The sequence below is a fragment of the Pristiophorus japonicus genome, chromosome 13 (genome assembly GCF_044704955.1).
Source record: "Pristiophorus japonicus isolate sPriJap1 chromosome 13, sPriJap1.hap1, whole genome shotgun sequence".
Classification (NCBI taxonomy): domain Eukaryota; kingdom Metazoa; phylum Chordata; class Chondrichthyes; family Pristiophoridae; genus Pristiophorus; species Pristiophorus japonicus.
This window is the reverse complement of record NC_091989.1, coordinates 147,048,027-147,070,813: the sequence shown is the minus strand read 5'-3', so window position 1 is coordinate 147,070,813 and position 22,787 is coordinate 147,048,027. Positions and strand designations below refer to the sequence as shown.

General features: G+C 43.5%; 1 protein-coding gene across 1 annotated transcript in view; it reads left to right on the top strand.

Moving 5' to 3' along the window:
• LOC139278201 (neural-cadherin) overlaps window positions 1-22,538 on the top strand; it is a 157,051-nt gene extending 134,513 nt beyond the window's left edge. The window contains exons 28-34 of the mRNA XM_070896848.1: window positions 5,204-5,370; window positions 8,672-8,936; window positions 10,020-10,200; window positions 11,936-12,186; window positions 14,904-14,911; window positions 16,524-16,664; window positions 22,137-22,538. Coding sequence (XP_070752949.1) covers window positions 5,204-5,370; window positions 8,672-8,936; window positions 10,020-10,200; window positions 11,936-12,186; window positions 14,904-14,911; window positions 16,524-16,664; window positions 22,137-22,538 — 1,415 coding nt within the window. The remainder of the gene's footprint in view (window positions 1-5,203; window positions 5,371-8,671; window positions 8,937-10,019; window positions 10,201-11,935; window positions 12,187-14,903; window positions 14,912-16,523; window positions 16,665-22,136) is intronic.
• The last annotated feature ends 249 nt before the right edge of the window (window positions 22,539-22,787 follow it).

Sequence of the window (22,787 nt, the reverse complement as noted above, 5' to 3'; positions counted from 1 at the left end):
AGGCACTTGGGTGTTTTATGCAATGTTCATGTAAATTTTCTGTTAATATGGTGACAAACATTGAAACCTTTATTTTCATCACTTTGCGTTCTTGGTCAGATTTGTGTGCACCTTTGGAAGTGGCTTAGTGAGTTGTAATGAATGGTGAGACATAACAGTACCTCCGGCAAAGGTGATGAGTGTGAAAGGAATGGTTTGGGAATTGTAGGGATATTTTATCGTGTTGGTATGGGATGGTGCCAAACTGGCACATCATGAGGCAGCCAGGGTGTACAGTGTCAAGTGAAGTAAATCTGGCCATGGTGATGCCATCCCTGGTGTCCCTGGCAGCAATATGGTCAGGTGCTGATGTCCATGTCCTGTGCAGCATCAGTTGATTGCGGAGAAGGTTGGTGTTATTTTTGGTGTGCCTGGTGCTGCTGGTGTTGGGGCTGATCATGGTGCTACTCTGAGAACCACCGTGTTGTGTATGCAATAACTCAATAGACTGAATACTATAAACTCTGAACAGGTACAAAACTGGCTCTACTTTATTAGGGTCCAAAGTGATTACATTACAAGATGACTGGCCTTTTATTCCTGGGCCGCACACAAAAGTGCGCACAGCCCAATGACCTCCAACAGTGGCGCCACCTGGTGGCTAGTAAACCCAAGCATACATACATGACAATATCCCCCCTTAAGATATTAGTAACAGTCTTTTTACAAATTGAAATGGTCCGGGGCTTTCCGCTCCCGAGTTGAACATCTCAGTTCAACTCCAGCCTTGGGCGAGCGTTCTGAGTCTGTAATGACTGGGGGCTGGGTAGCCGATCTGATGGGAGTGGCAATGACCACGTCAGGGATTGAAAGTCCAGATTCATTGACCATGTCAGTGATTGAAAGTCCAGATTCATTGATGACAGCGGATTCCTCTGATGACTGAGGGTAGGTTGGTTGGTCATTGATTGTGTCTTCCTCAGACTGTTCCGGTTCATCCATGTGTCGCAGCTTTATCTGATCGACATGTTTCCTGCATGGCTGCCCATTCTTGAGCTTAATGATAAACACTCTGTTACCCTCCTTGGCCATAACAGTACCGGCAATCCTTTTGGGACCTTGACCATAATTCAGTACCTACACAGGATCATTGATAGAAATGTCGCGTGACACAGTAGCGCGATCATAATACCCTTGCTGACTTTGACGTCTGTATTTAACACGATTATTCAAGTCAGGGTGGACAAGAGAGAGCTTGGTCTTGAGATCTCTCTTCATCAATAGTTCAGCAGGGGAGACCCCGGTAAGTGTATGGGGTCTTGTCCTGTAACTAAGCAATATGCATGACAAGCGAGTTTGAGTTACACGTTTCATACGCTGCTTGATGGTTTGGACCGCATGCTCTACTTGCCCATTGGATGCGGGTTTGAATGGTGCTGACCTCACATGTTTAATACCATTGAGTTTCATGAACTCTTGAAACTCTATACTGGTGAAGCAAAATCCGTTGTCGCTTTCAACGATGTCGGGCAGACCATGCGTAACAAACATGAAACGAAGGCTCTTAGTGGTAGTGTGGATGTGCTGGATGACATGATTGTACACTCTATCCACTTGGAATAAGCATTCACCACAACTAAGAACATCTTTCCCAGGAAGGGACCTGCAAAGTCGATGTGGATCCTGGACCATGGTTTAGATGGCCACAACCACAGACTCAGTGGCGATTCTGCTGGTGCTGTACTAAGCTGCATACAAGTGTTGCACTGATGCACACATGATTCCAGATCAGAGTCAATTCCAGGCCACCATACATGAGACCTGGCAATGGCTTTCATCATGACAATACCGGGATGCATGCTATGTAGATCATGCACAAATTTCTCTCTGCCTTTCTTGGGCATAACAACACGATTACCCTACAGTATACAATTTGATTGAATGGATAGTTCGTCTTTGTGACGGATGTAAGGTTTGGTCTCCTCACACATTTGCTTGGGTATGGCAGACCAATCACCACTAAGGATACAACATTTCACATCCAATAATATCGGGTCCTGGCTGATCCAGGTCTTAACTTGTTGGGCCGTGACGGGGTTCCTTTACTTTCAAAAGCATCCATGACCAACAGTAGGTCTGCCGGTTGTGACGTTTCCACCTCCGGTGTGGGCAACGGCAGATGGCTCAATGCATCGGCACAATTCTCAGTGCCAGGTCTATGGTGAATCACATAATCTTAGGCAGATAATGTCAGCACCCACCTCTGGATGTAGGACGATGCATTGGTATTGATACCTTTGTTTTCCGAAAACAATGACATGAGTGGCTTGTGATCTGTTTCCAGTTCAAACCGAAGACCAAACAGGTGCTGATGCATCTTTTTAACCCCATACAAACAGGCTAGTGATTCTTTCTCTACCATGCTGTAGGCTCTTTCCGCCTTTGACAAACTTTTTGAAGCATATGCAACAGGTTGTAATTTGCCCGACTCATTAGTTTGTTGGAGCACGCAACCAACTCCATATGACGAAACATCACAGGCCAATACTAGATGCTTACACGAATCATAATGTACTAGCAGCTTGTTAGAGCAAAGCAGATTAGTAGCTTTCTCAAAAGCTCTATCTTAAGATGTACCCCAAACCCAGTTGTTGCCTTTTCTTAGCAGCATGTGCAGTGGCTCTAATAAGGTGCTCAATCTAGGTAAGAAATTACTGAAGTAGTTGAGTAGACTAAGGAATGAAGCAGCTCACATTTTGAGGCTTGGGTGCATTTTTGATGGCCTTGGTTTTCGGGTCCTTAGGGCTGATACCGTCAGCAGCAATTTTCCTCCCCAGAAATTTGACATCCGGTGCCATGAAGACTCACTTCGAGCGTTTCAGTCTGAGTCCCACTTTGTCCAGACAATGTAGAATCTCTTCCAAGTTGTTCAAATGTTCGGCGGAGTCATGACCTGTGACCAGTATGTCATCTTGGAACACGACGGTTCTGGGGACGGCCTTCGGTAGATTCTCTATGTTCCTCTGAAATATGGCTGCAGCCGAGCGAATTCCAAAAGGGCACCTGTTGTAGATAAACAGTCCTTTATGAGTGTTGATGCACATAAGTTTCTTCGACGTGTCGACCAGCTCCTGTGTCATGTAGGCCGATGTCAGATTCAGTTTTGTGAACGACTTCCCCCTGGCTAGTGTTGAAAATAGGTCATCAGCCTTCGGTAACAGGTATTGATCCTGTTTCGAAACTCGGTTGATCGTAACCTTGTAGTCTCCACAAATCCTGACAGTGCCATCACTTTTCAACACGGGAAAAATGGGGCTGGCCCGTTCGTTAAATTCGACCAATGATATGATCCCTTCACGCTGGAGTCTGTCCAGTTCGATTTCAACCTTCTCCCTCATCATGTACGGAACTGCCCGAGCTTTATGATGGACTGGTCTTGCATCAGAGTCCATGTGCATCTGCACCTTGGCTCCCGTAAAGTTGCCGAAGCCTGGTTCAAACAGCGAGGGGAACTTGCTCAGCACTTGAGCACATGGAGTATCCTCCTTCGACGACAACGCTTTGATATCATTCCAGTTCCATTGATTTTTTCTAACCAGGTTTCGCGTACATAGTCGGGTAGGCCCTGCCATATGCAGCTCTGCCAAACGACGATACTATTTTGTTTACAGTACTTGCCGAGTTCCGATTTTTCAATGATATCTGCTTTAAGCTTTTGTCCGTCGTCATGCATGATTGGGCAATCGTGATGGCCTTGCCTAAATCCAACATCTCTGCCGCCAGTAGCTTACGCAGGATTGCCTCATGGTTGATGCCGATTACAAAGAAGTCCCATAGCATGTCTGCCAACGCAGTTTCGAACTTACACGGTCCAGCTAGATATCTTAGGTCGGTAATGAATTCCGATACATCTTAGCCCTCAGAACGAACATGCATATAGAATCGATATCTTAAGATGATGATGCCTTCATCTGGTTTGAGATGGTCATGTACCAGAGCACACAATGTTTCATAGTCCTTGTCCATTGGACTTAAAGGCGAGAGGAGATTCTTTGTGAGTCCATAGATTTTCGGACCGCAAACCGTGAGGAGGACCGCCTGACGCCGAACTGCATCTGCCTATTCCTCCATTTTGTTGGTCACGAAGTACTGGTTCAAGCGGGCTACAAAGTCTGCCCAACCTTCTCCCTCCACGAATCACTCCAGAATTCCAAATGTGCTCATTCTTGCATGCGAAGGTTCTTGTTACCTCATCGCCAAATATTATATATGCAATAACTCAATAGACTGAATACTGTAAACTCCAAACAGGTACAAACCTGGCTCTACTTTATTAGGGTCCAAAGCGATTACATTACAAGATGGCTGGCCTTTTATACCTGGGCCGCACATATGTGCGCACAGCCCAATGACCTCCGACAGTAGCGCCACCTGGTGGCTAGTAACCCCAAGCATACATACATGACACATGGTGAGAGAGGTTCAAGGGCACCAATGCTGATGGAATAGATGGCAGGTGACGTAGAGATGACTGAAGCGATCTGTCAATGTTGGGAGTGGTAATGTCAGAGTGGATGGAGCATGGTGTAAAGACTTGCAGCATTCTGAATCTGTAGTGGAAATGCAGTTTCGAGAAGCTAATGGCTAAGGGAACATATCTGATATTTGATTTGATATTTGAAGCTGTCAACTCATCAGCTGAAAGAATGGCAATTTACCTCGCGTCTCAGCTTCAATAACGAGATCTACGTACGGCGGGAAACTGGTGGGCGACCTGTCAAAATCAAAAAGATGGGGAAAAAAGTATTGTTAAGTGGCTGTAAACAAGCCACTAATTATTTCAATTGCCTCCCCCGCTGCTACGTGTCAGGTGTGCCCAGCGCTGGCAGACCCGAAATTTGGGAAAAGTGTGTGGTGGTGGGTTGAAAAAAAAAAATTCCCACTCAACCCACCATCGATCTCGCCCATTGACCACCCCGGAAAATCCTACCCTTGGTGGGCAGCAAGTGGACAATCGACTCGGGCTTTGCAAAACACAGAAGTATTAGTTAAGAATGGGTCTCTGACCAAACAGCCATGTGCAACCCTGAAGCTAAAAGGCTGTTGGTTCAATCTAGTTTTTCATGGTATTTGAATCCATAAAGATTTAAATGTGGGGCCACTGCTATTGCAGCACTATAAAGGCAGTTACTCTTAATAATGCTTGTTCCTGTTCTTTCTATAGCTGTGCAGGAATGGTCCTTTGCGAGGGACAGCCATATTCAGTATCAATTCAGCACTCCCCTGCCTGCTCACAGAACATTCCTACAGGCCATAGTCCGTACACGGACCCCTGACAGCATCATCATGAGCATGTCTTCTAAAGATAGAACTGAATATATCAGACTGCAGGTAGGCAGCAATAATAAGTGTAGAAGTTGTCATTATCCAACACAAGAAAAGAACAATGTGCATGTTAATGTTTTTTTACTTATCTATATATTAGCCCTTTTGGAAGATGTTTTAGATTATTGGGCTAGACTTTCTATTGGGTTTGCCCCACTACCGCCCAGTTACCACCCATTTAACCGCTAAGATTTAGTCTAACGCCCATATTTCAATAAAAATGGAAACTAACGCCCAATTTTCGCCCATTTATTACGTGCATAAAGTTAACGCCGAGAATTAGCTGAATCCACCCACCCATATGTCAGCAATCGTGCACCGCCCAGAAGACTGTTTATAATGGAAATTAACGCCCAGAATATCGCCGAGCATTACTTTCGGCATCATGCCCATATATCGCCCAAAAGATCGCTCATCCAAAAATTGCTCGAAAAAAGCTGCACCCACCTGACCTTAACCCAGCAGTATGGACGCCATTTTGTAATTCAGAGGACTTTTCATAAAAGGCTGCTTTAAGTTCATGGGAGCTTTGAAGTAATTCGTGAGTGCTTTTAAGATGGTGTTAAAATCTCTTGACAACCATCTATCATATTGTGGACAATTTGCATTTTTTATTGAGTTTTTAAGAGGACAATTTAATAATTCTGAATACATATAAATAGGACATTTAGTAATAGTAATGGGGCCTGTAATGGAGGAGACCTTAAACCCGACGCACTTACAGGGATAAGCGGTCATACCTGAACTTATCCGAAAACACATGCCTTAGGAGGCTGCGCTTCCAAAAGGAGGTCATCAGTGAGATATGCCAGCTCATTAAGGGAGATCTGTAGCCTAACAGCACCATCAGGACCACACTGCCTGGTGAGGTCAAGATTACTGCGGCACTTTCCTTTTATGTATCGGGCTCCTTTCAGGCCTCAGCTGGCGACATTTGCGGTATCTCTCAGCACGCCATGCCTTGCTGCATTCGACAGGTGACTGAAGCCCTTTACACATGCAGGATGGACTTTATAAGCTTCCTTATGATCAGGGAGGCACAGACTGAGAGGGCTTTGAGTTTCTTGAGAATAGCAAACTTTCCCAAGGTGCAGGGAGCAATAGACTGTATGCACATCACCATGCGAGCACCTTTTCAGGATGCAGAGGTGTTTCGGAACTGAAAGCAATTGCACTCCCTGAATGTGCAACTCGTTGTTGACCACAAGCAAATAATCATGGCAGTAAATGCTAATTTTCCACGATGCACAAATCTTGCATGAGAGTACTGTCTCTGACCTGTTTAAGAGTCAGCCACAAGATCACGGTTGGATGCTGGGGGCTAAAGGATATGGCCTTGCCAGCTGGCTCATGACCCCCCCTGCATAAGACCCAGGCGGAAGCCGAGAAGCGCTACAACGAAAGCCATATAGCTACACGCAATATCGTCGAAAAGACAATTGGAGTGCTTAAGCAGCGCTTCAGATGCCTAGACCACTCAGGAGGCGAATTACAATACCACCCTGAGCAGACTGCTCAGTTCATTGTGGTGTGCTGCATGTTGCAAGTTGAGGGGACAAAAATTGCCAGATGGGACTGCCGGTCCACCTCAGGAGAGAGAGGCGGAAGAGGAGGACAAGGAGGTGGACGATGACCTTGGGGAGGACAATCAGGCTGGCGTTGAAACCATGCCCCACTCTTGACCACAGGAAAAGCCTCGTGATAGTTACGCAGCTGCAAGACTACTGTGTCCACAGCTCATACACGAATGTTTTACGTTACATTGGTGACAGTTACAGTTACAGTTGTGTTACATTACGTTTCATCTTTGCCTTTCCTGGCCTGGCCTTGCCAGTGTTTGCAAACTTTGTATATGCTTAACGTTTCTGCTTTTTGAAGATATTGCACAACAATGTTAAGTTAAATAAAAACATTTAATGTTACAAAAGTATAAATCAAATTTAAAAAAAAAACAAACACCATTAAAAAGTAACACCCATGAAAATGTTATAAAGAACCACAAATGTTATTAACACCCATGTACCCCCCCATCCCCCACCCCAACACTGAACATTTTATAAAGAACAAATAACAATAAAAACCACAGCAACAACAACATACTTTAAAAAAACAATTAGAAATATAATAAGCACCCGCACACCCACTCAACATTCAACAAATGTTTTAACAACAACAACAACAATTAGAATAATCCCCACCCTCCCTACCTGCGGCCACGCTTCTTTCCTTTACCCACCCTCATCTTAACCACACCTCTTCTCCTACCCCTACCAACTCCAACTCCAAGCCGCCTTGGAGCAGGGCATCTCGAGCGCTGCTGCTGTGTGGGGGGTGACGGCAGATGAATAGATTGGGCTGGAGATGGAGAGGACGTTTCCAGGGAAACATCATCTGAGTCAGAAGTAAGAGCTTCCCCCTGACCCGCATGTGTCGTTGGCAATGGCGGTACGGCAACTTGGGATGCAGTGCCGTATTCCGGGACCACTGGCTGCCCTCTGGCATCCATGGACTCGGCTATCCTCACCATCACCGCTACCATCCGCAACATCTCCTGGTTAGAGTGGCAACGTGGCCAGTTAACCCGCTCATTGCCTGGAGGAGCTCGCGACCTGTGAAGACTGATGAGCCTGGGGAACCTGGGGCACCTAGGGCACTTGGGGAACCTGTTTTTAAATTTTTAAACCTCCATTTTTCAAATAAAATTTTCAAATAATACCAATACCAATAACACACCAACAATACTTGCCTCAAGCTTCCTCCTATCTCTCTCCTCTCTCACTCTCTTCTGAGCATGTGCAGATGACCCCTGACCTCCTGAAACACAGGAAAAGACTATTGCTATGGAAGCCAACCTCGCACGGAATAAATCGCTAACGCCCATTTCACATCACTGTGGCTAACGCCCAAATTAAAAAGTGGAAATTAGCGGGTTTTAAAATGGGCAATATTCTGGCGATCACAAAAGAATATATAATTGCTAACGGCAGAAATACCGTCCATTTTTGGGCGATCTGGACACCAATGCAAAGTCTAGCCCAATATAATAGTCAGGAGTTTCCAGCTTAATGAAAAAATGGCCATATACAAATGTTAATTTAGTGCATTCATTATTTCCAGGCATCTTATGCTAGCCTTTATTTACTGGAAATTAAATAATTTCAGAAGTCAGTTAAGTGCATAAAGAGCTGCGTATGATTTATAACAGTCATAAGTGTTTCCTTTGACTCTTTAGTTTTCCTTCACATAAGGTGCATGCTGCAGGATAACACAATTATTGTGTTCAATATATTTATTATTCACTGTATAGGTATCTGGAGGATTTTTGGCAGTGTGTTATAATCTTGGGGATGGAGAGTATACTGTGAAACTGACATCTCAGCGGATTGACAGCGGTGACTGGAACATCATTAACCTTGACCGTTTTGACAATGAATTCACGTTGCTCATTAATGGAGGTGGTGGGAAGCGGGAAGTCACTGCATACCTGGGAAAGTACAAGGAGATACTTGTCGACACATCTAGTGTAGTGCTTGGAAACAGTTTCCCTGCCAGTCACAATAACAGTTTCCAAGGTAACAAAACTCAGATTAATTTTTTAGAACACATTTCAACAGGAGCTCCATTTTTTATATTTTAAATTTAGATTTGAATAAAATGTTTTAATGTTATTATTCATACATTCAAACAATGGTACAAAGCCAAAGCAGAAATATAAATGAAAATTATTTGTCTGATATTTGTGCTGGGTAATTTGTGACAACATTATAGATAATAGTTCAGAAATGTACAGTAGAAATTATATTACAGGCCATGAATTCTGCTGTATTTATTAATAACCCTATGTCCACTCTATCCCACTGTTCACCTGTATGTGCTTTATCTAGCTTTTAAAAGACTTCAGTAAGGATCAGAGCCCAGCCCATATCGTAAAATAGATACTTTTGCATATATATGCATATAATAATCTAATGCACACCTGAGTATTTTGGGGACTGAATCCTATCTAGTTCTCATTTGTTCTTTCAACTGAGGACGTCAAAAAGAGTGATATAATTTATCAGTAGCTGAGGTGCTAAGCTATTTAGCACAAAGATAGCAAGTTATCATTGTTGCATATATTATTCACTGGAACGGACTAGAAAACATGAATGGAAAATCTACCCTTATGCACTTGTAACTGCCGTGGAATGGATAGAAATGATTGGAAAAATGGGCCATTAAATCTGTTACATCAGATTTTCACCTATTGAGTGCACCATCCTACTTTCTGGTTGGGTTTTGTCCTTGGATGCCTATAAATGGCCTTTTCTGCACAGATTATGCATGCATAAACAAGCTCTCGAACATGCTGTGTGAGAGTATGACACGGTGGTGTTAAAGGCTGCCAAGAAAATTGCACACGATATTTTCAGATCAGGGACTGCCTGAAATTGTGAAGATAACATTTTCCAATTCCCATTCACACCACTAACACCAGTGATAATGTTCCCACCATTCAGAAATCTCCCTCCTCTACTGACAGTGGAAGAGATATGTCTTTGACAGATTTATCCATCTGTTCTGTAAAATGATGCTTGCAAGTGCTTTTACATATGGACAGAATTGTAATATGACATTTCTATTATGATCTCCCTTTTATTCTGCCTTGCCCTCAGGATGTATGAAGGATGTGAGGCTGAACAGTCACCGCATGCCTTTCAATAATGAAAGTGGGAAAGTGGCTTCTGTTGTAAATATCCAGGGAATAAGCAAGGGCTGCACATCAGAGGCCTGTAATACAAATCCCTGCAATCCTCCCTTTCTGTGTTTGGATCTATGGCGAGCGTATGAATGCAGGTAATGTCAGGCTGAATTGATAAGTATTAAAACGTACAATTATAATACATTGGCAAAGAAAGGCTCTACTATGTAATATTTGTTATAGAAGTAGATGTAGCCTAGTAGCTCAAGCAACTGAATGCTTACTTCCCACCCAAAAAGTCACAGAATTTGAGTCCTGATTCTTTCTAGTTGAATGAATGTTGTTGGTATTCGGTGAATGCTCAGCATCGAACTGCAACCAAAATGGGTCCTTCTACTCTGGGAGGTGAGACATTAACACTGCCTGAGTGGCACCTACTGCTGCCTGTTTCCTGAAGCTATGGCCTTCGGAAAATGGCAGAATAATATTACAGAAGACTTTTGCTTAGGCTTTAACTAGCAAACACATTAATTAAACAGTAACAGTATAGAAAATAGTAGCAAAATATATCTTACACTAGTTATTAAGCTCCTTAAATACTAGAAAATAACAAATAGTTTTTAATTGCTGCATTAAACTATCATATATAAGTTAAATAGCAGTTCCTTTCTTTTTCTCACTGTCAACTGTAAAATTCTTAAAAAAATTGACATGGGGCCAAGCCACCAGGGCCGGCTAAAACCAATTTAGCAGTGGCCCAAACACCCATGCAGTACGGAAGGGCCTCTGAACTGCTAGATTAATTTTCATCATGCCTATTTTATATAAACAGGCACAATGATGTTGAATTTAGGCCCCCGTGTGCACAAATATAACCAAATGCATCAGTGTCACTCTGTGCAAGCAATCTGTGCATTATAATTACAATAATATAAGTAGGGCTGCCTCCCTTTTGAGACTAATGAATAGTATCACATTTTGGAGCTGAAGGACTGCATAATAAACCAGATTTTATTTGATTGTCAGCAAGACCTGCCATTCACAGAGCATCCAGGAATTCCTATTCGTAGGCCCCACCACAACCTTATCCACTGATGAAAAAGGGTGAGGAGTGATAGCACTAAAAGGCAGCAACTCATCATCTCATCATTGGGACTCTTAAGATAACTGCTAATTTGGTGGTGGGGAGCGGGGTTGTATGAAAACATCAAAACAAATAATGAACTTTGGAGTAACTTTTGCAGGAAAGTTTATATAGTTAACTGTTCTCAATGGATTGTTTATTGATGTAATCATATCACATTACATTCACAGATGTAATTATGGTATGTGAGGGGAGCAAATGTAGTTCCTTACCTGCCAGTAGTGGGTGAGGAAAACACTTTATTTATGCACTTAATTAAAAATAAACTCCACGATCCGTGCGTGGCAAAGCCATGTAAATGTAAGTCTTGCAGCTAGCATGTGTTTGTCAAGTGAAGTCTCCATCACAAAAAATGTTGATTTGTACAAATTTTGTATAAACCAATTCAAAAAACATTTAATTGCTTCTGAATATTTCACTTACAACCTTCTTTCCAAGTCTTTCACTGGTCATGTGTTCCTCTCCTCCACTTCCCCATCCTAACAACCCCAATGCAAAACCAAAGCCTTTGCCTCATGAAAGAACCACTAGTGCAGTAATACTTGTACCAACAGTCGATGTTCACTGCCTCTTACAACTGTTAATATGTAAGGTCAATGTCAAATACAGTCATAAAACTTCAGGTTTATATTAATGTCTGTTCCTTCAATGCTTCTGGCTGTGCTGCAGTAAGTTATATTGTTTTACTGTGTGATACATATGGTTAGAGAAGCTTCGCATTTAATTCTGCTTTTATGTTCAAACAGATGTCCACCTGGTCAGATAGCCATAGAAAATACCACGGGCACCAGAAACTGTATTTACGGTTTATGTTCTGACGGACCATGCCAGCATGGCAGCACTTGCATTGTCCAGTCCTCTACCAGATTCAGCTGTCACTGCTCTGAGGGATATACTGGTCGCCACTGTGAAGTCAGCCTGGCAATCTACCATGACAAGATAGGCCTCAGATTCAGTTCCATGTTTGCCATATGCATTTGTTTTCTGGCACTTTTAGGTAGCTATGGCAACTATATTTTGTACTATTTGTGGTGACTTTTGGATACTGTCACCCATCTTGGAACCGAGTGATGTTTCCAGTGAGGAATCTTCTTCAATCAACCTGGACTCTACCTTTTCTTGCTTTCTTCCCTCTTTCTGTCAAGTAAAAACTTCAGAACTATTTTATCATCTTCCTTGTCTTATTGTGTGTCTGAAGTGTTAAAAGTCAGCTCAACTCTGCTTCTAATTATGGATCAGCACAAAAGTTTACTGGCTGTGGGTCAGTTTTTGTTTTTGTATTTCAGACCCAAGTTGTTGCCAGAAACTGTTGGAACCACTTCATAGAAACATAGTAACATAGAAAATAAGTGCAGGAGTAGGCCATTCGGCCCTTCGAGCCTCCACCATTCAATAAGATCATGGCTGCTCATTCACCTCAGTACCCCTTTCCTGCTTTCTCTCCATACCCCTTGATCCCTTTGGCTGTAAGGGCCATATCTAACTCCCTTTTGAATATATATAACAAACTGGCCTCAACAACTCTCTGCGGTAGAGAATTCCACAGGTTAACCACTCTCTGAGTGAAGAAGTTTCTCCTCATCTCGGTCCTAAATGGCTTACCTCTTGTTCTTAGACTGTGACCCCTGGTTCTGGAATTCCCCAGCAACGGGAACATTCTTCCTGCCTCTAACCTGTCCAATCCCATCAGAATTTTATATGTTTCTATGAGATCCCCTCTCATTCTTCTAAACTCCAGTGGATATAAGCCCAGTTGATCCAGTCTCTCCTGCCATCCTGGGAATCAATCTGGTGAACCTTCGCTATACTCCCTCAATAGCAAGAACGTCCTTCCTCAGATTAGGAGACCAAAACTGAACACAATATTCCAGGTGTGGCCTCACCAAGGCTCTGTACAACTGCAGTAAGACCTCCCTGCTCCTACACTCAAATCCTCTAGCTCACTTGGACAGAGATACATGAATAACCTTTCAGCTCATTCAAATTATAACCAAGAGAATTACAGCCTTTAAAACCAGCCTGTCAAAAGCTGCATAATCCTCCTTACTCATCTCTGTCCACTACAGTTAGACACTATCAAAGTCCCTTTGCTTCCTTAAATTATTACATAGGAATAGTTTTTAAAAATCACTTTTTTTTAAAACAAAATTTAATATTACTTTTCTGTGAAACTGTAAAGCTATAAGATCAGTTTCATAGCTGAAAAAGTAACCAACTTCTAAAGAGTTAGCCTGAATTCATAGAATATCTGTCAAATATGAAATTAGTGTGAAACATAGAAACATAGAAAATAGGTGCAGGAGTAGGCCATTTGGCCCTTCGAATGGAATGCAATGACTGTAGGTTAATTCAGATGGGAGACAATGGTGGGAGGTGCGAAGAGTGGTCATTTTGACTTTGTGGGACAGTGTAAAACATGTGATAAGGAATCGGCAGCCCACTATACATCTCTCCCACCAGGCTGCTGATTCGGTATGACCTGTTACGGTATTGCAGTATCGCACAAAGTCAAAATCACTCTCAGTTCACGTTATTTAATTGATCAATAAAATCTGAGTAAAGGGATATTGTAGCTTTAAAAATGTCCAAGTGGAAATTTCATAGTGTAGCTTTTAGTACTGTAAAATTGAAGAGTGACGAAGATTCTGCAACTTATAAAGGCGTTCACTTTGTCATCTATTTAAGTACAAAATATTGTCAAAATATGTGTATTTGTAAAGAGCTTAACTTAAAAAAAAATCAGATTTTCCTGACAACTTTACCGGTATGAATAATTGTTTGTTGTATAGGTCTGCAGCATTTCCTGTTAATTTCCAAGCTCCTTGCCTTCCCTTCTTCAGTGTTCCTTAGTTTATGATTAATGATTGAAAATATGGCTGAATTTGAACCTGATCTGACTCTACATAACTTGAGTTATTAGTATGGGAAACCTGTTTTTTTTTTAACTTCATATAACTTAGTAAATTCACCTGTAAATATTCATAAGAATCTGCATTGAAGGTTTTGTATTTGGTATAGCCTTCTTGCTGCTTTTGTGGAAAAATCTTTCTTCCGGTTATTAAATCCATTTTTGAACCAAAGCTAAATTTTACAATGTGGTGGCTTAACATGCACTTTCTGAACAGACAAAAAGCTTTTGTACAGTCTGAAATAGTAAATGTTTTAAATGCAGATGTTATATTTTTGTTAAAAGTATGAGCAGTTATTTGAAAGATGATAATGGTATCTTGCAGTTATTATGAGGCCTTGCAGTGAACTGACATAAATTATATTGCTTTGGAAACCATTGAACTGGATCATTAAATTTGTTGCCTTATGGGCATACCTCTCAACTCTCACATTTTAGTTGGGTTGTGTCGATATTAACTAGTGCCACTGAGAAAAGCTGCAGTGGCATGCAAGGCTGCCAAGCTGGCAAAATCAGCTTATTTGTTGGTGCTGCAGAAAACTGCACTTCCAAAGTGCTAAGCCAACTTGCACCTTTCAACACTTTGCAAGTTGAGAGCTATGCTTATGAGCATAATATTAATGGTGATGAAGTCAGATCAAAAGTGCCTGATGTATTTTGGCCAATAAAGTTTGACTAAAATCTTGTAGATGTCGGTCACTCTTTTTTTAACTTTTTCTGCGTTCTATTGTATGTTATATTTTCACTTGTGTATCACACGGACATACTTGTTTGTCTCTGTTTTCTGTCTATTTAAACCATTTCAGTGATTTTAATTCTCTTAGGTTTGAATATTTATACCTTGTTCCTGTATAGTTTACTTAAGTTAATCCACTTTAATGTATATCTCTTAAATTATAAAGTAAAATCAATAAATGCAAGTAAAAAAAGTATATTCTACCCAGATTTAACATTTTGCTTGATCTCACTAATTAAGCATGTTCCTGAATTTTACATTTTTCCAACTTCACGGGCCCAAGTTTCCACATGATTTGCGCCTGATTTTTAGGAGCAACTGGTGGAGAACGGACTATCTTAGAAATCGCAATTCTCCACATTTTATTTTCTGCAGTTCTAGTCAGGTAGAACAGTTCTACTTTGGAACAGAATTTTTTCTTCAAAAGGGGGCGTGTCCGGCCACTGACGCCTGATTTGAAAGTTTCCACAGTGAAAACGTACTCCAAACTAAAGTAGAATGGAGCAAGTGAAGATTTTTGTAGAACTGAAAAAACCTGTTCTACACATTAAAAAATCAGGCGCAGGTTACAAATTAGGCGTCCAGAACGAGGTGGGGGGAAGGGAAGTCATTAAATTCTATAATAAATCCTTATTTATACTTATACAAATATTATACAAATAAATCTAACCTGAATAAACATTTATAAGCAAAGAAAAGATTAAATAAACCATCTTCCTACCTGTGTGAAAGTGCTTCAGGCAGGCCTTTCGGGACCGAAGGCTGAACGGGCCGGCCCGAGACTTCGGGCAGGACCCGTCCCCAGCGGGGAGCGGGAACAGGAGCGCGGGTCGGGTCCAGTCGGGGAGGCGGGGAGCGGGAACAGGAGCGCGGGTAGGGTCGGGTCAGTCGGGGGGGGTGTCGGGTCTGGTCCGGAGGCAGGGGGGGGTGGGGAGCGGGTGTCGAGTCTGGTCCGGAGGCAGGGGGGGGCGGGGAGCGGGTGTCGGGTCTGGTCCGGAGGCAGGGGGGGGCGGGGAGCGGGTGTCGGGTCTGGTCCGGAGGCAGGGGGGGGCGGGGAGCGGGTGTCGGGTCTGGTCCGGAGGCAGGGGGGGGCGGGGAGCGAGTGTCGGATCTGGTCCGGAGGCAGGGGGGGGGCGGGGCGCGGGTGTCGGATCTGGTCCGGAGGCAGGGGGGGGTGGGGAGCGGGTGTCGAGTCTGGTCCGGAGGCAGGGGGGGGCGGGGAGCGGGTGTCGGGTCTGGTCCGGAGGCAGGGGGGGGCGGGGAGCGAGTGTCGGATCTGGTCCGGAGGCAGGGGGGGAGCGGGGAGCGAGGAGCGAGTGTCGGGTCTGGTCGGGGGGGGGGGAGCAGGAGCTGGTCGTGGGAGGAGCCTTATTCACGCAGCCCCAGTGAGGCCATTCAGCCAGGGCTAGGGGCTGCGTGCTTCGGGCCCCTCCCACACAGTTCGGCGCCTGGAGCTACTGCACTTGCGTGCCCACTGTAGCGCGCATGTGCAGAGGTCCCGGCACTGTTTTCAGCGCAGGGACCTGGCTCCGCCCCCCCCACAGCTCGTGCTGGCTGCGCCGAGGGCCAGAGGACCTGCAGGTAGGTGGAGAATTCCGAGGATTTTTTTAGGCGCACTTTGTGGCACGAGAAACGGGCGTCCAGGTCGGGACTGCGCCGTTCTAGGTGCATGTGGAAACTTGGGCCCCACATGTGTACTTACATCTTTTCTCATTGGCAGTCATCTAAAAGTTTAAAGGAAGGCATATACAATGTTTTCTCACATCATGATCCCTGGGACATCCAGGAAAACATACTCAACTATGATGAAGGGGATGGTGAAAAAGATCAGGTAAAAGATGCTTAACACTTGTATTGGAACATAGACTTATATAAGCAATGCTGAAGAGACATATCCGGTTAGTCAACATCTGTAAAGAGAAAAGACAGGTTATGACACATTAAGTACATATCCTTCATCAGAACCATTCTGGTATGCGGTGTCTTTCCAGTATTTTCTATTTTTATTTCAGATATCCAGCATTTGTAGGTTTTTTGCCAGTAATTTCCATTGCGGGTTCTCCCAATTGCCTGCCGTAACTTTATATACACCCTCTCTCTGGAGTTTCCTTCAATCTTCTGTCAAAGTTAAGTCATAATATCGGGAAACCCTCATGGCAATTCTATGCCTTTGTATTTATATTTGTACAAAATTTATGATTAACTTGCAGAAGTTAATACTGTAGGAAAGTATTATAGACAGTACACTATTTTGGGGAGGTGCAGTGGAAGAACACACTAACATTTTGCCTTTGGAAACTGAGCTCAAATTCAACCCAGACTGAGAAGATTCTACCATAGATGAGTTTATGCAGCAAGCCCCCAGTGGGCAAAAGCCTACAACATAACATTTCCCATAATTTGACACGATTTAGCAATATATTAGCGACTTTATTCAGTGAGGCTGCAAAATATCAACTTCAGCAAATGAACATTTAACACCAATGCAGAATTAGGTAACTTTTCAGTATGAGGTTAAGCAATTGTTAAGGTGGAGCAAAAGTTTACTCTCCAGTTGGTCCATGCTCTACCTGACCTGGGAACGCTTGTTGCTGCCACAGTGGGGTAGAATTACTACAGATGTTGCCCGATCATGTACCATAACTTCAGTAGATCAGCGGAAGCCCTGGAGAAATGTCCTTCATGCTGTTAGGGTTTCTGCGAAAATTACTGCGGACGATTGGAAAATTCTCTGCAGAAATAACTAGCATGAGCGTCAAGCATGGAAAGGTGTACAAAAAACAAAAATGCAATTTACTGCTTGGCCTTCTTTTTCTTAACCTTTTTTATTTCACTAATTCACATTTTTACAGATTCTCTTTCTCCTCCTTTACTGCCTTCCTGTCCAGCTCATTCCCCACTATTTCCATTTCCCTCCCTTCTCCCTTTCCCCTCCATCTGCTCCTCCACCCTCACTCCCTCCCTATCTCTGTAATCTCCTCCAGACAAACATAGATCCCTTGCAGTCAGACTCAGGTGAATTTATAATGGGGAACAACGAAATGGCAGACCAATTGAACAAATACTTTGGTTCTGTCTTCACGAAGGAAGACACATATAACCTTCCGGAAATACTAGAGGACAGAGGGTCGAGCGAGAAGGAGGAACTGAAGGAAATCCTTATTGGTCAGGAAATTGTATTAGGGAAATTGATGGGATTGAAGGCCGATAAATCCCAGGGCCTGATAGTCTGCATTCCAGAGTACTTAAGGAAGTGGCCCTACAAATAGTGGATGCATTGGTGATCATTTTCCAACAGTCTATCGACTCTGGATCAGTTCCTATGGACTGGAGGGTAGCTAATGTAACACCACTTTTTAAAAAAGGAGGGAGAGAGAAAATGGGGAATTATAGACCGGTTAGCCTGACATCAGTAGTGGGGAAAAAGTTGGAATTAATTATTAAAGATGAAATAGCAGGGCATTTGGAAAGCAGTGACAGGATCGGTCCAAGTCAGCATGGATTTATGAAAGGGAAATCACGCTTGACAAATCTTCTAGAATTTTTTGAGGATGTAACTAGTAGAGTGGACAAGGGAAAACCAGTGGATGTGGTGTATTTGGACTTTCAAAAGGCTTTTGACAAGGTCCCACACAAGAGATTAGTGTGCAAAATTAAAGCACATGGTATTGGGGGTAATGTATTGATGTGGATAGAGAACAGGTTGGCAGACAGGAAGCAGAGCGTAGGGATAAACGGGTCCTTCTCAGAATGGCAGGCGTTGACTAGTGGGGTGTCACAGGGTTCAGTGTTGGGACCCCAGCTATTTACAATATACATCAATGATTTAGCTGAAGGAATTGAGTGTAATATCTCCAAGTTTGCAGATGACACTAAGCTGGGTGACGGTGTGAGTTGTGAGGAGGATGCTAAGAGGCTGCAGGGTGACTTGGACACGTTAGGTGAGTGGGCAAATACATGGCAGATGCAGTATAATGTGGATACATGTGAGGTTATCCACTTTGCTGGCAAAAACATGAATGCAGAATATTATCTGAATGGCGCCAGATTAGGAAAAGGGGAGGTGCAACGAGACTTGGGTGTCATGGTACATCAGTCATTGCAAGTTGGCATGCAGGTACAGCAGGCGGTGAAGAAGGCAAATGGCATGTTGGCCTTCATAACTAGGGGTTTTGAGTATAGGAGCAGGGAGGTCTTAATGCAGTTGTACAGGGCCTTGGTGAAGCCTCACCTGGAATATTGTGTTCAGTTTCGGTCTCCTAATCTGAGGAAGAATGTTCTTGCTATTGAGGGATTGCAGTGAAGGTTCACCAGACTGATTCCCGGGATGGACATATGAGGAGAGACTGGATCGACTGGGCCTATATTCACTGGAGTTTAGAAGAATGAGAGGGGATCTCATAGAAACATATAAAATTCTGACGGGACTGGAGTGTAGTGTAACAAAATTTGCAGATGACACAAAGATTAGTGGGAAAGCGGGTTGTGTAGAGGACACAGAAAGGCTGAAAAGAGATTTAGATAGGTTAAGCGAATGGGCTAAGGTTTGGCAGATGGAATACAATGTCGGAAAGTGTGAGGTCATCCACCTTGGGAAAAAAAACAGTAAAAGGGAATATTATTTGAATGGGGAAAAATTACTACATGCTGAGGTGCAGAGGGACCTGGGGGTCCTTGTGCATGAGTTATTTTGCAGGTGCAGCAGGTAATCAGGAAGGCGAATGGAATGTTGGCCTTCACTGCGAGAGGGAGGTCCTTCTGCAACTGTACAGGGTATTGGTAAGGCTGCACCTGGAGTACTGCGTGCAGTTTTGGTCACCTTACTTAAGGAAGGATATACTAGCTTTGGAGGGGGTACAGAGACGATTCACGAGGCTGATTCCGGAGATGAGGGGGTTACCTTATGATGATAGATTGAGTAGACTGGGTCTTTACTCGTTGGAGTTCAGAAAGATGAGGGGTGATCTTATAGAAACATTTAAAATAATGAAAGGGATAGACAAGATAGAGGCGGAGAGGTTGTTTCCACTGGTCGGGGAGGCTAGAACTAGGGGACACAGCCTCAAAATACAGGGGAGCCAATTTAAAACCGAGTTGAGAAGGAATTTCTTCTCCCAGAGGGTTGTGAATCTGTGGAATTCTCTGCCCAAGGAAGCAGTTGAGGCTAGCTCATTGAATGTATTCAAGTCACAGATAGATAGATTTTTAACCAATAAGGGAATTAAGGGTTATGGGGAGCGGGCGGGTAAGTGGAGCTGAGTCCACGGCCAGATCAGCCATGATCTTAAATGGCGGAGCAGACTCGAGGGGCTAGATGGCCTGCTCCTGTTCCTAATTCTTATGTTCTTATGTTCTTATGTACTTATGTTCTTATGACTGGACAGGTTAGATGCAGGAAGAATGTTCCTGATGTTGGGGAAGTCCAGAACCAGGGGTCACAATCTAAGGATAAGGGGTAAGCCATTTAGGACCGAGATGAGGAGAAACTGTTTCAGTCAGAGTTGTTAACCTCTGGAATTCTCTACCGCAGAGAGTTATTGATGCCAGTTCATTAGATATATTCAAGAGGGAGTTAGATATGGCCCTGACGGCTAAAGGGATCAAGGGGAATGGAGAGAAAGTAGGAAAGGGGTACTGAGGTGAATGAGCAGCCATGATCTTATTGAATGGTGGTGCAGGCTTGAAGGGCCGAATGGCCTACTCCTGCACTTATTTTCTATGTTTCTATTTGCCTTCTCCACTTCCCCTTTTATATCTACCTCCTGCTCCTCTGTCTTCCCTATTCCCCACATTGATTTCATTATATCACAACTTCTAAACTTGCTTGACCTAAAAAAAAATCCAAATTGGTCTTGACAATCCATGGGCATGCTATGGAAGATCAACTATTGATATGATTGTGACCTGTTATAGAATCATAGAACGATACAGCACAGAAGGAGGCCATTCGGCCCATCATGCCTGTGCCAGCTCTTTGACAGAGCTATCCAATTAGTTCCACTCCTCTGTCCTTTCCCCATAGCCTTGCAAAAATGTCCCCAACTATTCATTCGATTCCCTTTTGAAAGTTAATATTGAATCTGCTTCCCCCATCCTGTCAGGCAGTACATTCCAGATCATAGCAACGCATTACATAAAAAAATATTCTTCTCATTTCGCACCTGGTTATTTTGCCAATTACCTTAAATCTGTGTTCTCAAGTTACTGACATTTTTGCCACTGGAAACAATTTCTCCTTCTTTACTCTATCAAAACCTATCATGATTTTGAACATCTATATTAAATCTCCTCTTAACCATCTCTGCTCTCAGGAGAACAACCCCAAGCTTGTCCAGTCTCTCCACATAATTGAAGTCCCTCATCCCTGGTACCATCCTAGTAAATCTCCACCGCACCCTCTCTAAAGCCTTGACACCCTTATGAAAGTGAATTTCTATAATTATTGTGTGTGCAAGGACAATACGAATGAATCTATGGACTAAAATTCTCACAGCGTTTAAGAAAACATTCAATTGAGAGTTGAAATGTTGTAATGTGGCAGTAGTTCTGCTTTCATTTAAATGGTTTTCTTGGTGTATTGGTGTGAAATGAGTATGGATTCACATCCATGATTTTTCTGAGGATGAATTCTCATTCTCGGCCAGCTCTTCCAAACAGTTGCTGAGCAGAGATGAAGTTTTCTCCACATACAGTGAGTGAAAATGAAAGGACATGTGCTCTTCAATGTGTTCACCCATATAGCTCTTGGTGGTTGCCACAAAGTCAGTGCAGCCAGACACTTGGTAGGTTATCTGCTCATCCTCTAGATCAGAAATGGATGGAAAACCTTAAAATCAGAAAAAACATGTATTTTTGAAAACATACTCAGTATAGCCTGTTAGGCAACCTATTAATGTAGGTAGAAGTTGAACCCACCTTATCCTGACTCCCTTATCTGGAACCACCCCTTATCTGGAACTATTCCCAGCCACCAGGTGGCGCATGTGCACAACTCCGACATGCACAAATTAAAGTCCTTCCTCGCTGCTGGCCTGACCCCGCGTTCCACTGCCCCACCCCCCCCGCCCACCATCCACCCCATGATCTCTCTGCCGCACTCCCAGCCCCAAGCCAACCAGCCCAGATATCCCCTTGCTCAGTACCTTTACCATCCAATTTAACATGACCACCCCTTGTTTGGAAAAATCCTTTATCCGGAACAGGCGAAGTCACGAGCGTTCCAGATAAGGGAGGTTCAACGTGTATTGCAATTTAAACATTTCAAACATTTCAAACACTTCTAACTAAAATCTTATTGTAACAGGATAGTTACGATGTGGCAGAACTCCAGAGATCATTCTACATGAGTCAAGTCCATTCTACCTCTCCAAATGACAGCCCAAATTCAGAAGGTGATGGATCAGTGCAAAATGCATCAAAGAAATTGATGTGTACCACAATTGCCAGTCAGAACTTTGGCAAGTTCATTTATGATGTCATAAGAGACACTGATCAGCATCCACAAACCTTGGCATATGGCTCCCTGCAGGTATACTGCACAGAAGGAGAAGGCTCTGTGGTCAGTAGCCTCAGTTCTCTAGGATCCACTTGCACTTCATATGATGAAAAGCGAGAATTTGACTGCATGATAGAGTGGGAACCTAGGTTTGAAAGATTTTGGCCCCGAACTTGGTGCATTCACCATCGCTGCCGCCGAGTTTTTTGAGCGGTTTCCCCAGTTTCCTTTAAGCCTCCCGACGGCGGGAGGGTAGGACCGCTGGGAACCGCTTGTTGATGTCCACTAGCGCACAAAGCGGGTAAGTGCCAGATTCCTACCGGCGGGAGTCAGCGGCAGCAGGGGGAAGGACCGCTGCATGGAGGCAGGTCTAACCTCAGTGGTAAGTATGAAGAGCTGCAAAAACTTCTTTTATTTATTTATTTTTAACAGCAATTCAAGTGGACGGGGTCCCCTGAA